The sequence below is a fragment of the Lactuca saligna genome, chromosome 9 (genome assembly GCF_052625555.1).
Source record: "Lactuca saligna cultivar CGN05327 chromosome 9, ASM5262555v1, whole genome shotgun sequence".
NCBI lineage: Eukaryota > Viridiplantae > Streptophyta > Magnoliopsida > Asterales > Asteraceae > Lactuca > Lactuca saligna.
In genome coordinates this window covers 149,755,597-149,773,231 of record NC_136425.1, presented here as the reverse complement: position 1 = coordinate 149,773,231, position 17,635 = coordinate 149,755,597, and the positions used below count along the sequence as shown (strand labels likewise).

At 33.8% G+C, this 17,635-nt stretch overlaps 1 protein-coding gene across 6 annotated transcripts in view; it reads right to left on the bottom strand.

Moving 5' to 3' along the window:
• The window catches only part of LOC145014324 (putative WRKY transcription factor 70), a 34,730-nt gene extending 24,248 nt beyond the window's left edge, over positions 1-10,482 (bottom strand). The window contains exons 1-4 of one of the 6 annotated variants that reach the window (XR_013665498.1): positions 9,961-10,477; positions 7,283-7,334; positions 6,369-6,473; positions 5,027-5,140 (exon numbers count right to left, since the gene is read on the bottom strand). Coding sequence is in view for 3 of the 6 variants with exons in the window: in XM_078972707.1 (XP_078828833.1) it covers positions 5,137-5,140; positions 6,369-6,473; positions 9,961-10,262 (411 nt within the window). In the remaining 3 variants the exon portion in view is untranslated. Of the gene's footprint in view, positions 1-5,026; positions 5,141-6,368; positions 6,474-7,282; positions 7,335-9,960 lie in introns of those variants that run through there. The other 5 variants (XR_013665499.1, XR_013665497.1, XM_078972707.1 and 2 more) reach the window with 5 other exon arrangements.
• Positions 10,483-17,635: the final 7,153 nt, after the last annotated feature.

The window sequence follows — 17,635 nt, the reverse complement described above, 5'->3', positions numbered from 1 at the left end:
CTAAAAGAGGAAGGCTAATGTTCGTGGATGCCAAGGTAAATGGATGAGACACCAATGCATTGGTAGATACAGGTGTATCTCATAATTTCCTTGCTGAAGATGAAGCTAGGAAGTTGGGCATCAAATACACCAAAAATCTAAGCCGGTTGAAAGTCATCAACTCTTTATCCAAGCCTATCATTGGTGTTACATATGGAGTACCTCTTAAGATTGCAGAATGGGAAGGCACCATAGACTTAATATTAGTGCATATGGATGACTATCGTATGGTATTGGGAATGGATTTCCTAAAAAACATACGACCCTGTTCATTTGAGAGAGATGATACCATGCATATCACTAAGGGTTCAATAATTCACAATGTACCCTTGAAGAGAAATAGGGTTGTATCCCAAATCCTATCAACTATGCAACTCGAAAAAGATCTCAAGAAGAGTGAGACAAATTTTATGACAACCTTGAAGGAGGAAGTTGTTCCCTCGAAGATGGACATTCTGAAAGAGAATGAGAACATGATGTCACCAAAGTTGCATAAAAAGTCACATCTTAGACGAAAAGTGGAGCATATGATGGAGAAACTGGATAAGGCAAAAAAAGAATAAAAACACATTGATTCGTAAGAATGAAGTAGAATCTCTCAACCAAGTAACATCTAAAAGAGATGATCAGATCAATAAGAGATAACGTCATAACATGTTAATATTCCAAGAATTCTCCACAGCTTTTAAAAGGGACAACCGACATGCTTATAAGTTTTCCAAAGGGAGGCATAAGAAACTATACAAGAGAGTTCAATGGGGTCAAGAACAATATTATGGTGAAACAAAAGGCAGCCACAAATGTCGTTGTCAAGTACAGAAGCAATATATGAAGCAACGAATGCAACAAGTGAGGAAAAACAAAGCATGCAGAAGAGAAAAAGTTCTTAAGGAAGAAGTCAATATGAGACATATCAAGACTACTAACCAAGTAGTAGATGGAGTTCACAAAGGGTTGAATACCAGAAATGCGAGGGCTTTAATTATCAGTTCAACATGGTATGACGAAAATGTGAGGGCTTTAATTATCAACTCAGCATGGTACGGCGAATAGGAGCTAGTGTTGAGGGGGAGTGTTGAAGGTCATCACTAGACCAATAGAATCAATGTTATTGTCTAAAAGAAGTTAGCATGTTCTAGAATGATCTGGAAGATTCTAGAACATGATGGAATACTATGGAAGAGTATAGAAGATGCTAGAAGACTCTATAACACTCTAGAATGACATGGAAGAGTCTAGAAGGTTATGGATCATTCTAGAAGACATTGGAGCATCCTAGACCTCTCCAGAACATTATAGTATATTTTAGAAACATATAGAAGTTTGTAATAGATATAGAATACAATAGAAAGTTCTAGAATAGTCATGAATGTATGTAGATCTAGAACCTTCCTATATAGAGGTGAAAACACCTATAAATATGATGGAGCTCATTAGCTCCAAAGCAATCCAACATCCAAACCATCCAATAAACACCTCAAAGAAAGCAAAGTGTGCAGTAGTCTCTCAAAGTGTAACATCTTCTTAAGTGTCTTAATAAAAGTATTGTTCTTTCCTAGGAAAAGGGTCGTGTTCAACAACAAATCCCTAAGGCATGATGTCTTACTATTAGACTCATCAAAGAAAAGTGGGATATCATGCATGATGACATTTTCAATTTCGTAAAACACTTTGAAATTTATAGGTCTCTATCCCATGGTTGCAATTCTGGTTTCATCACCGTAACTCTGAAGGTTAAAGATCCAATCACACTAGCAAATTACAAACCTATATACCTCTTAGGAAACATGTATAAAATTGTAACCAAGATTCTCACAAATTGACATAAAGAGGTGATTGGTACGGTGGTTGATGAAGTATAATCTACTTATATAGAGGGAGATACATTATAGATGGTTCACTAGTTATGAATGAGATTCTTTTGTGGTCAAAGTATTCAAAAAAAATATTTCTCTTCAAATTTGAATTTGAGAAAGATTTTGATTCGATTAATTGGAACTACTTGGATTCAACAATGGAGCAAATGGGAGTTAGACAAACATAGAGGTTTTGGATTCGTGATTGCCTATTCTCTGCAAGGGCATCAGTTCTAGTTAATGGTGCACAAATTGATGAGTTTCAAATATCTAAAGGTGTTCGATAAGGAGATCCTCTATCTCTATTTGTATGCATCCTAGCTATAGAGGGATTGAATTTGGTTGTCAAAAGTGCCTGTGAGTGTTCCTTATTCAGAGGAATAAAACTTTCAAACGAAGGTCCATCCATCTCACATCTATTTCATGCGGATGACGTGATTTTTGCAGGTGAATGGATTGATTATAGTACCGAAAACCTAACTTGGATTCCTAAGTGTTTTCACATAGCTTCAGCGCTCGAAGTGAATTTACTAAAAAGAAGATTGTTTGGGGTGGGTATTCCAAATAGTGAATTACAACATATGGCATCTATACTTGGTTGTTGTGATGGAAACTTTCCTTTCCCCTATCTTGGGGTTCCTGTTAGCGCCAACATGGCTCTTAAAAAAGCACTGGAAACCCATCATTCATAAATTCAAGTCTAAATTATCGGTATGGAAAGCAAGTTCATTGTCATTTGGCGGAAGGTTAACATTGATAAAATATATACTCGATAGTCTCCTTACATACTAAATGTTCCTTTTCAAAGCACCACACGGACTTCTTGACATTCTTGGAAAAATCAGACGACAATTCAAGACGATAAAAAATCAAAAATTCATTAGGTTGATTGGCAAAAAACTACTGCTTCCAAAAAATGATGGTGGTCTCGGTGTAAATACTCTGAAAAAACAAAACATTCCATTCTTAACAAAATTGTGGTGGAAATTGTAAAATGACAATGATAGTTTATCGAAATGTGTAATTATAAGCATACACAACCTAAGGAGGAAACCTATGACATATATAACTTGAAAACATCAAATGGTATATGGTGTAACATTCATAAGCCGATGAACAATCTTGGAACTGTTTTGGAAAGATACTTGGTGTGGAAATATCACCTTTGAAACTCATTTTCCAACTCTCTACAACCTTTAAGAAAGGAAATGTTGTGTGCTTGAGAAAATAATTTCTTTCATTGGACCTTCTTGGCATTGGAAATATGAATTAAGAAATGATGATGCATTAGCGGAACATCTATAGATTTACTCTGGCGTGGGTAATATAGGAGTTCCTTCCACCTCCGAATATGACTTTTCTTTCATAGTATATATAGATTGTATATACACAGTCAACTCCATGAGGCGATTAATTGATTCTAAAATAACCTCTTATAAACGCCCAATAATAAATTGGTCCAAATTTGTTCCTCTTAAGGTTTGTTGTTTTGTATGGCGGGTCATATTAAATAGAATACCAGTGGCAAATCTTTGGCGGTTAGAGGAATCTTGATGAAAAACCCACGATTCTCTTTATGTGATAAGGAACCCGAGACAACGAACCATCTATTCTCTAATTGTGAGTTTATAAGATTGGTGCAAGAGTGAATTTTAAATGGTGTGGTTTACAGGAAGTACAATTCGACAAAGCACTTAAATTCATTAACTTCACGGCTTCTTTGGGTAATTGCCCACGTAATAGATCGATACTTAATTCCATATTGTTTTGCATCATTTGGTGTGTTTGGCTGGTCAGAAATGAGGTGGTATTTCAAAATTTTCAAGGATATCTAAAAAGGGAAGACAAAATAATAGTTATATCCTACATGTGGGCTAAACATAGAAGTCATATGTGGTAATTGGGCTCAATGGAGTAGTTCACCTTTTTGACATCTATAATTATATTTGTTCGTTTACTTTCAGTTTTCCTTGTTTGTATTTTTCCCTCGCTTTGTTAGCTTCTTGCTAAGCGTTGGTGTTATTTTAATGATATTTTCCATTTCCAAAAGTCAGGTTTTAGAAACCACGATTATTAGAATATGAAGTTTAGTGATTCTTAAGATAAAGAAACAATCATCGAAAAAGTTCATTATTCGGTGAGATTTTTTTACCTTTCAAATTACAATTAAAATAAATTACATATTTATGTAATAAATTGTAACATTTGGTTTTGAGGTATGTTCTATTTTGTATTTTAAGGTTTGATTTTGTACCAATCATTTTAGTTATTTTAAGAAAGTAATTAATGCATATTAAATGTTAAAGATATAATGAACATTAATTAGAACTTCAACATTTAATATGCATTAAATATTTTCTTAAAATAACTAAAATGATTTGTGGAGAATCAATCCTATAATCACACAATAAATAGTAAAAACATTTGAACTTATATATATATATATATATATATATATATATATATATATATATATATATATATATATATATAGGAAAAGTGAATATGGCTGTCATGTATGTAATATTAGGTATAGAACCATCGATATTGACTTTATTTTGATTAAAAAAACATAATTTTCTTTCACAGTTAACTTCTTCCTATTTCTTTTGAACTCATATGATTGTTTATTTTGTAATTCATCTCCAACATCTATGTATTTCAAATGTGTTTTTTTATTAAACCTCTAGTAGAAACTTAATAACTTCCCTCAACACCTACCTTGTGTATACTTGAATTGTTTGTTTGTTTGTTTTTTTTGATGGATTATGCGAAGCAGTTTTCTAATGAATAATTGCAATCTTTCATTATAGTTTTCTGTAATAAATTTCAATATACTTAACTACATGTAGTTGATAAAATATTCTTATATACGGTTTGTGGTGCAAAAATTAAACTTATAAAACTCCATGAAAAATTTATACATAACCAATTATAAGCTCTAATAGAGGATACAAGAAATATGATAGAGATATTTGACTGAATTTTGTTAAAATTATGTAGTTTTTGATGGTTTTATACCTAATATTAGGTACATAACAGCCACATATTCCCTAAGCCTTATATATATATATATATATATATATATACATATATATATATATATATATATATATATATATATAGGGATAATGTCATAAAAAACCTTAAGTTTAACAGAAAATGTCGGTTTTACCCTTCGGTAGATTTTTGGTTCATTTATACCGCAAACTTGATATTTTTTTTGTCGGTTTTGCCCTTGTTACCTGCAATAGCAGGTTTCCAGGTTACTATGAATTATTTTTCGCGAAAAACCCTTAAGTTTACAAATATTTTGCAAAAAAAACCCTTAAGATTATAAACATATAAAATATAAATATATATTCAAAATTTTATAAAACTAAATAGTTTTCTACTGAAACATATTTTTAGCTTTATGTACGGTAAATTTTATATTTGTTCGATATAAAGTTTGTATATTTAAATTTTAAAAAATTTACCAACTTTTATCAAAATTTAAATATTTATTAATTAATACTTAAACTTTTCAAAGTAAAATTAAAAAACATCTATTAGCTAATAATAATATGACATTAGTGACATTCAATTATTTTTTTTAAAACAAAAATAAAACTATTTTATATGTTCAAAAGGTTTGAATTTCATAAATAATAAACTATCATATTTTATATAAAAATAAATATATTTATACCATAAATTAGACAAATATATTTATATTTTATATGTTTAAAATGTTTATATTTATTTTTGATGTTTAAAATGATTATGATATTTTTATAAAAAAAAATGATAATATTATTATGTATTTAAACACATAAAAAATACGATATGTTAGTATTTCTGAAATACAAACCTTTTAAACATATAAAATATTTTTATTTACCTTTTAAAAAAGTTAATTGAATGTACATGATACCATATTATTCATATTAACTATTTTAGCATAATTACTTATTAACTAACAAATGTTTTTTAATTTTGTTTTGAAAAGTTGAAGTATTAATTAAGAAATATATTCAAATTTTGTTAAAACTAGGTAAGTTTTTTAAAATTTAAATATAAAAAGTTTACATCAAACAAATATAAAAATCACCGCATGTAAATCTAAAAATATGTTTCAGTAGAAAACCATTTAGTTTTATCAAATTTTGAATATATATTTATATTTTATATATTTATAATCTTAAGGGTTTTTTTGCAAAAAATTTGTAAACTTAAGGGTTTCTTTGCAAAAAAATAATTAATAATAACCTGGAAACCTGCTATTGCAGGTAATAAGGACAAAACCAACAAAAAAATGACAAATTTGCAGAATAAACGAACCAAAAATCTGTTGAAGGGTAAAACCGACATTTTTTGCCAAAGTTAAGTCTTTTATATATACATATATATATATATATATATATATATATATATATATATATATATATATATATATATATATATATATATATATATATATATAACTGTCACCTGTCATATTTAGCACCGTGAATGGCCTTCTGCCCATATTTCCTCCAAGAATAGCCATCGTCAATAAGAGTGCTAACTATCTTAACCGATGAATATTTCGCTTTTCTGCAGTTTCATAATCAACACTTATAAAAGTTGTACTTAGGGAAACCATATGCTTGTACGTTTCTCTAAGCGTTACATGGAAAATATAGTTCGATTTTTTATTTTTAATTAATTTTATTTATTTCTTATTGTTTAGGTCTTTTTTCCAAAGAAATTCATTGAATTTATATAAAAAGGTGTTGCTTTAAAGAATATATAAAAAAAGATTTGTGATATATATATATATATATATATATATATATATATATATATATATATATATAGGGTTAGCTTATTTTGTTTTCACTACCTATTGTGTGAATCTATAATTGATTCTGTACCAATCATTTTAGTTATTTTAAAAAGTAATTAATATATATTAAATGTTGAAAATATAATGGATATTAATTAGATCTCTATCATTTAATATGCATTAATTATTTTCTTAAACTAACTAAAATCATTGGTTCAAAATTAATCATACATATACACAATAAATAGTAAAAACATTTGAACCTAAGTACGTATATATATATATATCTTTACTATCTTATAAAAGAAATCTAACTATTTCTAAAAATAGATTGATTATAATAATAATATTTTTTTAAGACGTCCAAATGATAAAGCTGATAGTACAACTAGCCATTAATAAAATAATATTAAATTTTAACCACATTTTGAATTCAAATATTTATCATCAAATCTTCTTATATTTCTCAGCAATTTGATATGGTTCCCTCAAATCTCGGATTCATTCAAATTTTGAACCCTTTTCGATAACCTTAAATTAAGCATGTTAATTTAAATATCTCTCCAATCGCAGATACCTCTTTGTTCCCTCGTCTGCTATAAAGCCCACCGTCTAGGAATAAAAAATGACTTCATCTCCCAAATAACACCATAGTTTGATTATTTTGTCTTCGACATGTACTTTCTTTTGTAACATAACATTTTTGTAGAGGAAACATATCACCGAAAAAATTTACACACCCCGCCGCTTTGCGCGGGTACGCTGCTAGTATATATATATATATATATATATATATATATATATATATATATATATACATGAAAAAGTGAATATACATTACATTCCCCCTACGCTTATGTACTAAACCTAATGAAAATACTTTATTTTACTATATAATGATTGCGATTATCGTATTTACGATTAACATTTGAAGATGTAGATTCATGATGCACACAATAAGAACATTGATTATCTTTTTCCTTCGTGACAATGGAAAATAATAATGTTCACTAGGGTGAAGTAATGAACGATAATGATAATGGAGAAATTAATATAAGGCTGATAAAACGACAATGCAGGGAAAAAAATGTTATTCGGGATGATTTATTTACCAAGTGAAGACCAAATCGAGTATAATTACTAAGTGAAAACGACATATGTCAAACGTTTAGTACCTAGGGTTAGGTGGAGTTATAATGTATATTCCATATCCCTATATATATATATATATATATATATATATATATATATATATATATACACACACACACACACACACACACGTTTAGATTCTACGGAAAAAAACCTTAAAAACTATTAAAATACATAAATAATAGTTAGAGATCATTAATCTTTTATTATTATTTTATATTTTTTAAAAATTGCATATTTTTATATTTCGGTGAAATTGTTTTTGAAAAGAAAACAATAAATAAATAGATAAATAATAAATAATAAATAATAAATGGATTTTTTTAAAAAATTTCAACAAATTTATTAAAAAAAGCAGTGATTTTTAAGAATATAAAATCAAAAAAAATTTGTAATCTCTATGTATTTTTTATATGCATTTTTTTACGGTTTTTTAGGGTTTTTTTTTTCCATAACCATTCCTTTTATATATATATATATATATATATATATATGGTGAGTTTCAATAGAGAACCATAATTAACCTAAGAACTAAGGAATCAATTTTTTATTCAACTTTTAAAACTTAATTTTTATTAAAAAAAAAACTAAAAATACAGAAATTTATAACATTTTATCATTTTTCCAATGATATAAAATTCAATTTTTTTACGTCCAATTCACAATGTGAATCTTTGAAAATTCACAACGTCAATCCGGATTCACACGGTAAATCTGAAAAATATTTTTCACTTTCATAATGTTAATATATAAATTTAGATATTTTTAAATTTTTTTTTCGATAAAGAATAAGCTCTAAAAATTGAAAAAAAGATTTGGTTACTTGAAGAACCAATAATTATGGTTTTGCATTTGAGACCATTCTAATTTTGTGAGACCGTGAGACCAAATCTAAAAATAATTTTAAAATGCAAAATAAATGGAAAAATCCAAAAATTCTTTTTTTAAATATTATTTTCGGAACTTGAATTAACTAAAAAAATATAAAAAAAAATTAAACAAAATAAAAAAAATTCCGTTTTATTTTTTGAAAAAATATGTGAAATATTCTAAATAAAATATTACACTGACATATTCTAAAAAATAATTTTAAAATGTAAAATAAATGGAAAAATCTAAAAGTTCTTTTTTTTAAATATTATTTTCGGAACTTGAATTAACTAAAAAAAATAAAAAAAATTCTATTTTTTTTGAAAAATATGTGAAATATTCTAAATACAATATTACACTGTACATATTCTAAAAATAATTTTAAAATGTAAAATAAATGGAAAAATCAAAAAATTCTTTTTTTAAATATTATTTTCGGAACATTAATTAACTAACAAAAATAAAAAAAAATAAAAAAAATGCGTCTCACGGTCTCACAAAATATAGGTAGTCTCAAATGAATCTAACCCTATATATATATATATATATATATATATATATATATATATATATATATATATATATATATATATATATATATATATATATATATGGGAAAAGTGAATATACCCTTAAGGGTATATAAGCTTAGGTACCCAAACTCATAATAATACGTCGTTTTGTTTGATATATTCATTATGATATTGTTAAACTTCAATCCTTAACTTGATTTATATTCAATATTTTTAAATTTTCACTATCATCTTCGTATTACATCACATCTTTTTGTCGAACACTTAGTAGGCTATATATATTATTGTTGAAAATGACAATTATGTAAGAGAAAGATAAACATGAAATTTATAAAAATATTTGAAATAATTCAAGTTAGAAGTTGAATTATAAGAACATTGGACAATTACAATGTTTATATATGATACAAAACGATATAGTATGCTGAGTTTGGGTACTTAAGCTTATATACCCTCAAGGGTATATTCACTTTTCTCTCTCTCTCTCTCTCTCTCTATATATATATATATATATATATATATATATATATATATATATATATATATATATATATATATATATATATATATATATATATATATAAAAGGCATTTTTTGCATACAATATATAAATTAAATATAAGAGATAAATTATACAAACTAATTAGTTAAAATTGAGAAATTAGTAATAAAAGAAACGGCATGTAAAAGGATTTCTCACCGTGTCTTGTAACTTCCAGCTCTCCAGTCCTTTACCACCGGCACCCGCTTCTTTTCGCTTTTTTCTGATTCATGCGTCTGATCACCGGAACAAGCCGAGCTCATGTATGTACTCACAGGAACCGGAGAAAACCTGCCGGATTTGCCAACAGTGGAGAGCGAATGGACGTTGGAGAAAGCTGAAACCGACCCATCATTGTCAATATTCTGGCCAACTAGATTCTGTAGGCTCTTACTAGAATCTATTCCTTTAATCAGATCTTTGATCAATATTTTCTTGTTGGGTGATGATGTATCTTCCATTTTTTTTTTTAATCAAGATGTGACTTATCTACAAATGAAAGATTTTATGATTGCTTGATCCACACATATTTTTTCGTAAAAGTGAACTCAGTTGGTGTTATGTATATGTGTGTGCGTGTATGAATTAAGGTGGGTTTGGGTGGTAGTGGAAGATGATGAGAAGCACCATGGTCACTTCTGTGAAATTTCCAAGGCTAATAAACTATTCATTTGGGACAGCTCATTTGGGTGAGCTGTGGAGTTTGGATGATCGATAAGACAAATTAAAATGTTTAAAAATAAGAAAACGCTATACATGTTCAAGTTATACGCCATCAGCACTACGAAAGTGCATCATTTTATCGTTGGATAAATTGTCAAATTAATATTGTTTATGTAAAATAGGTGTTTCGGACTCTTTTTTTTAAAAAAATTAACAATTAATTATTATTTTTCACCATATATAATCTTACTAGGTGTACCACTCATATATTAAATAAGTTATTTAAAAAAAAAATATATGAAATTTAAACAATTTGAGAAGTTTGAATTTATAAAAACATTAAGAAAAAATTTAAATTATTAAAATTAATAAGTGTTTAATACATTGAATACATTATATATATAAACTCTTTTTAATAAATACCTTAAATATATATTACCTTACATATTAAATGTAGAATTTTAATTTAATAAAATGAAAAATACAATAAAATGATAAGTGCAAAAAAGAAAATTAAAAAATTCTAGAAAATGTTGTGTGTCCAAATTTAAGAGAAGAGAACATATGACAAAAATATTTTGATTTATTAGGGAGAATGTGTTTTGGATTAGTAAAAATGCTTAGATCATCCATTATATTCACTACTAACCACTATAATGGTATGTGTCATATTGATAATGTGTCCCTAACACGGGCTAGGAGTTGCATTCAGTCGTGCTAAAGGTGTCTCAAACAGTGGCGGATCCTTTATAAGCCCAGGAGGGGCCAAGGCCCCCCACCCCCCTGATTTTTTAATCTAATACCTGCATTACATATATTCATATAAACCTGTGTTTGGTTTTTTCTTTTACTATCTTTTTGGCCCCTTCAATTTTAATGTAAATATATGCATATACGTTAATTAAAAAAATACAAGTTTTTAATTATAAAAACAAAGAATAGCTATATATATCAGGAAATCAAAAACTAATCCACAAAAAACTCCACGAAATTTCGGAAGGAAATCAAAACAAACCCTAATACTCCTTCCGTCACAAAATTATTGTAAACAGATAAAAAAACATACAAATTAAAAAAACTTTAATTACCATTAACTTTTTTAAATGAAATAATAATTATACCCTTTGTTGCATTTACTTCTATGGTATTTGTATTTAATTTCATTGTAGTTTAATTAATAATGAACTGTATTTTGATAAAAATGATATTTATTTTTAGAAGTGGACAATTATTTTAGAACAAACCAAAAAGAAAATGTGACAACCCGAAATTTCCAATCTGTACAAACAATATCACTTCAATAGAAGTTATATCAGTTACAGTTAATTTTCAGACTATTTCGTATAAGTTTGAGTACTTCAGGGTTTACACTTCAGGAAATATCAGGAGAGTGGATGCGCTAGGGTTTTGTGCAACACTGTTATTCCAACACTCTGTTATATTAGAAATCATTTCGAGAATAAAAATATTTTCTGCCAAAATATCTCTGGACTATAAATATAATTCTTAGCCAAATTATTTCATTTGTTACATTTCAACAAGAGAAAAGCCACTTTCTCTCTCACGGATCTTCGGGTTTTCATCCCAAATCGTGAGTACACTTCTCTAGTTGTCTTATAATGCTTATTATGTGCTTAATAACTTAGATTACATAACAAATCTGTGAGATTCGGGAGTTTACCGCCAAAGAACGTTTTTGGAGAGTAAACTCCTATATGAGGCTTATATGATAGCTAGTCCCTTCCACATGTTAAATAACGACCTTAGGCTTGTATGTAAGTTTATTTAAGACAAGAAAACATCAAAGAAACACCCAAGTTTAGGTGTTCATGGCCCAAGGAGTTCTTGGACTGTGAACTCCAAAAACAAGGACCAAAGAGTGTTTTTAACACTCCTAAAGCTTTGGACAATTACCTAGACTTACTCCTAGTTATTTGAGGGACCTTAAAACATCATAAACCCCTCCCAAAGAGAGATTACGGGTGTAATCTCTAAGGGAAAAGGCTCTTGGGTCGTAAACATGAAAGAAGGGCACCAATGTGTGCCTAAAGCCTTCATTAGCCTTAGATAAATGTATAGAACTTATCCTACATGAGTTTGGGACTTGAAAGCATAAAAAACCCATCCCATGAGAGTTTACGGCAGTAAAATCGAAAGGAAATGGTCTTTGGGCCGAAAACTCCTAAAAGGAGTGTATTAATGCCCTAAACTACCCAAAGGATTAAACCACCAAGTAGAACATATTCTAGAAATCAAGTAACACTTCAAAACAAATAATGTCATCATGTTTGAGATCTTACGGCCGTAAACTCAAGGGTTTACGACGGTAAACTCCTTGTGTGGAGTTTATCGAAGAGTAATCACATATATAAGGTCCTTGGGAACTTTAAACCCCTTTAGCCTTGTCCCACAACAACTTAGATGCAACCCTTAAGACTTATTGTAACATCTCGGAATAGCAAGAGTAGAGTTGAAGGGATAAAAGTGTAAGTCTCGAAGGGCGAATCGGCGAGTCCATGGATGGACTCGGCGAGTAGAGTCGTGATTTTGGTCGCGTGTCAAGTGGCCTACTCGGCGAGTCCAAAGATGGACTCGGCGAGTAGGTGCTGGGTGAAGAAAACCCTAAATCCGGGGAATGAGTCCTATATAAAGAACATTATGTTTCCTCCCCAGCCTCTTTGATCCCCCTTGAGTCCCAGAAACCCTAATTGCATGGAGGAACACCATTGTTGAGCAAATTGGAGCTTGGAGAGGTGCTTGTTGGAAGAAATCTTGAAGGAGAAGAGGCTTGGATCAAAGGGTTTTGCTTGGATCCGAGTTTCATTGCTGTTGGGGCATTCTTTGGAGGTAATATGTCGTTCTTGAGCTGCTATTGTCTAGATTCTTCATTTTTGGGGGTGTTGAGATCATATCTTTTGGTGCTTTGGAGTCTAGAGGTTAGATCTGAGGTTGCTACCTCAGATCCGGAATAGAGAAGGGTTGGAATGCCTGAAAGTCCCTGTAATTGAGTATGAAGTGAAGCTATCTTGTCCCAAACCTTAGCCCTAATGTGTATAATGCCTAGATCTTCATGGATTCACGTAAAGATTGTGAATTTATGTGATGGATGGCCTTAGGTGAAGTAGATCTATGTTTTGGATCAATTGCATGGCCTGGAGTGCTTCTGTATGGATTCAGACCGGTGGTACTCGGCGAGTCACATGGGTGGCCTCGACGAGTTGCTTGAAGATGAGCTAGAACTCGACGAGTTGGATGAACAACTCGTCGAGTAGGTTGAAGATAGCCTTAGACTCGGCGAGTCTGTTCATGGACTCGGCGAGTCTTGTCGAAGAGTCCCAATATTTTCTGTTTGAGTCGAGAATCGGTGCGTCAAGGGATGACTCGGTGAGTTGGGTGCGAGTGGACTCAGAGTTGTTGGACTCGGCGAGTTGGGTCGCGGATTGAGGGAAGTTCTGAGCATAGGGACTCGGCGAGTCATCGGGTTGACTCGGCGAGTAGAGTTAGTCGGGGGTTGACTTTGACCTTGTCCAAGGTTGACCAGTTGTCTTCCAATGGTATTTTGGTAATTAAGGGTATATATTGAGTTGAGTGTTTTGGTGTTCAGTGGAGGAGTTCGGAGCAGCGGGATCTTATCCTTTCAGCTGGCAATTTCGAGGTGAGTTATCCTCACTATATCAACAGGGTCTAAGGCACCAAGGCCGGCCCTTATCGGATTGAGATCCGGGTAGTTGTTGTTATTTTGTTGCTGTGATATGCTTGCATCCTGAGAGTTAGGACGGTATATGTTAGAGGCCTGATTGAGATCGGTATCCTGAGAGATAAGGAAATGCTATGCTAGTGACCTGTAAGGTCGGTATACTGCTTAGAGTATGTTATGTTATGTGATCTGTTAGATCGATTTGTTTGAATGAGAACTGTTATATGATTATATGTTTATGTGCACATGGATGTTTGGACTGGAGATGGGTTGAGGCGGGTCCTGCTTTGTGCTATAGGCCAAGATACCCAGGGCGGACCGGTTATTCCGAAGGCCCAGCGAGCGGTCCGGATATGCTGTAAGCCCACGCGGGCGGACCAAACGTGCCGAGGCTCGAAGAGTGGACCAGGCCGACTGAAGGCCCGATGCGGGCGGACCAGTCATACTGTAGACTCAGAGAGTGGACCAGGTGAGTTGAAGGCCCAGTGCGGGCGGACCAACCACACTGCAGACTTGAGGTACGTGATTGGACACGAAGGGTGGACCAGGGGACTGAAGGCCCGACCAGGCGGACCAGTCCCACAGTAGACCCGATATGCATGGCTGTTCTATGATTTGTTATGAGATAACATGTTACGTGTATGGTATATGTGGTTGGTATTTTGGGGGTATCTCACTAAGCTTCCGGGCTTACAGTTGTGGTTTAATGTTTTTCAGGTTCTTCAAGAGACTGCGGCAAGGCAAAGGCGTGATCGTACCACTCCTCATGATTTTGTAGCAATGTGATTCTGGGAATACTCTAAATGATTTGTATTGAAAACCTTTTTGTAATAATTTAATGAAATCGGGTTGTTTTTGAAAATTTTAAATTGGTTGGATTTTTCGGTCGTTACAAGTTGGTATCAGAGCCTTGGTTTGAGTGAATTGGAGGAACACTTGTGTGACTCCAGTCTCAAATCGGGGAGGGTTTTCAAAAGAGAATTTAAAATGGTTTTCAAAATAAGTAAAGGAGGACACGGAGGTACGATCAGCCGGAGCCAGTAAGTAACCCCAAAATACCATACATGATATTTGTTTTATTGAGCTTTGATAGAACAGCATGCTAGAGTTAGGCTAGCGATCTTCAGGATTTCTTGATGTGTTGCCTAATTTATGATGCCTGCTAGCCTAGGGTTTTCTTGTGAGAGATTTCTAGTGTTCCTCTAATTGTGAGGATAGAGCGTTGTTATGTATGTTTTCGCTAGGGTGTTGTGGAAGTACTTCATACAAATATGGGTAGGTGTGGAAGGTAGTATGGGCTCGTACTACTGAACGCACAGGACCCATACGCGTATCAGGGAAACCATGACCTCTAGGGTTGGGTGAGAGTTGGTTCCCGGGATAGTGGGAAGTGTCTGAGATTTTTGGTGGTTTATTTTAAGTATGGAGATTTCAGGGCATGCTGGGAGTGGATCCGAGTCAGGATCAGGAGCAGGAGAGGGAGTTCCGGGTGGGTCCGTACCGCCCGAGGTCGTCGGTCAGATGAGTATGCACGAGTTGGATGCGAGGATTCGGGAAATCCTGCATGATGAGGTTGCTGCATTGTTCCGGGCCGAGCTGCCGGAACTGTTTGGGTCGATCAAGACCGCCATGGTGGAGTATTTTGATGAGCGCTATGCGACTCTCACGGAGACGGCTGCCGCGGCGGCTACAGCGGCTGTAGCAGCGGCAGGGGGAGGAGCTGGTCAGGGTTTTCAGTATCGGGACTTCGATAATATGAAGCCTCCCACCTTTGATGGGGTTCAGGATCCGATCATTGCTATGAGATGGTTATCAGATGTGGAGGGGTGTTTCTTCACGTGTTCGTGCCCTGCTGATCAGAGGGTGAGGTGTGCTTTGAACCTATTGAGGCTCGGGGCAAAGGATTGGTGGAGATTGACCACGGGGTCATACTCGGATGCGCAGAGGGCTGCGATTTCATGGGATCAGTTCAGAGAGATGTTCATGTTCCGCAGGTCAAGAGGGAAAGGTTGGCTCAGGAGTTCTTGGAGCTGAAACAGGATTCGGAGTCGGTGACGGAAATCACCAGGATGTTTATTGAGAGGGCGATGTTTTGCCCTGAGTTCGCTTCGGAGCAGGCTCAGATGTCCCAATATCTGAGTATGTTAAAGAGGGACATCAGGCAGTTTGTGTCTACGCAGAGGTGCGAGACCTTGTTAGAGTTGCAGGAGGCCGCCAGGCGGCGTGAGTTAGAGATTGAGTTGCAGATGCGTGAGTTGAGGCAAGCTTCGGTTCAGTCGCAGCCGGCGACGAAACGGTCTAAGACCGTTGATTCCAGGATGGGAGATCAGGGTAGCCACGTCTGTGGAAAGTGTGGAAGGGGTCATGCCGGAGTTTGTCGGTCCGGTGGTGCATGCCGCAGGTGCGGAAAGGAGGGGCATTATGCGAGGGATTATCGGCAATCAGTGTCGGTTCGGGATTTGAGGATCTGTTATCATTGTCATCCGGTTGGACACTTGAGGGTCAATTGTCTACAGCTTGCTGCAGGATCGGTGCAGGCTCCAGCACTGGCCACTTTGAGGGTCACAGGTGGAGGTCAGGATGGAGCGGTGCCCCCAAGGGCTCAGGGTCGTGCGTTTCAGCTTGCAGCGGAGGAGGTTAGAGCAATGCCGGATGCAACCACGGGTATGTTTGTTCCTTTTTGTCTTGTTCATTTATGATTATTGTGGAGTATCGTTATCTGCTAGTCTTGTTGGATGGTTATGGAATTGCGTTTTGGGTTTTTGTGTGGTATTCGTTGTTCCTTGAGGGTTTGGTGAGTTGTGTTCGGGTTTTCGTCTTGGTATCCGTTGTTCCCTGAGGGTTCGATATGGTTATGAATTAGTGCTTTGAGCTATCGTTGATTAGTGGCGGATGCGGCGTTGGTTGAATTCCGGGTAGCATCTGCAATCTAAGGAATGGATAATTGAAGATTGGGTTCCTTTCGAGCGGGTTGATCAGTGTGGGAATGTGTTTTTGTGAAGGTTGCTAGTGCTAGTGGGAATCGGTCTGAGTGTAAGTGTTGGGTTTTCTGCAAGGTTGTTCTGGGAGGTCGGTGATGGCGACCGGTAATTTATAGTCAGTGTCTTAAGTGGTGGAGAATTGGAAATTCTCCGAATGGTCGTTAGGCTTGAGATGTTGTTTAGCTGCTTGGGGTTTCAGCGGTATTTCCATTAGCCGAGAGCAGGCTCGTATGGGTGAGTAGCAGGCGTGCGGGGCGGAATACATACCTAGGGAATTTTATTGTGGAAGGCCTGGGAGCAGGCCGGGATCGAGTATGTATGATGGAGTTAGAGTTCGGAACCCCTGGGGGCTAGAACAGTATGCATGGGAGGTTTTCTCAGAGAGGTAACTCGGAATGTTGATTGCTAGTTGAGCGGTCCGGATAGACTGAAGGCCAATGGGCGTACCACTCAGGCCGAAGGCTCGGTGAACGGTCTAGCTAGACTGAAGGCC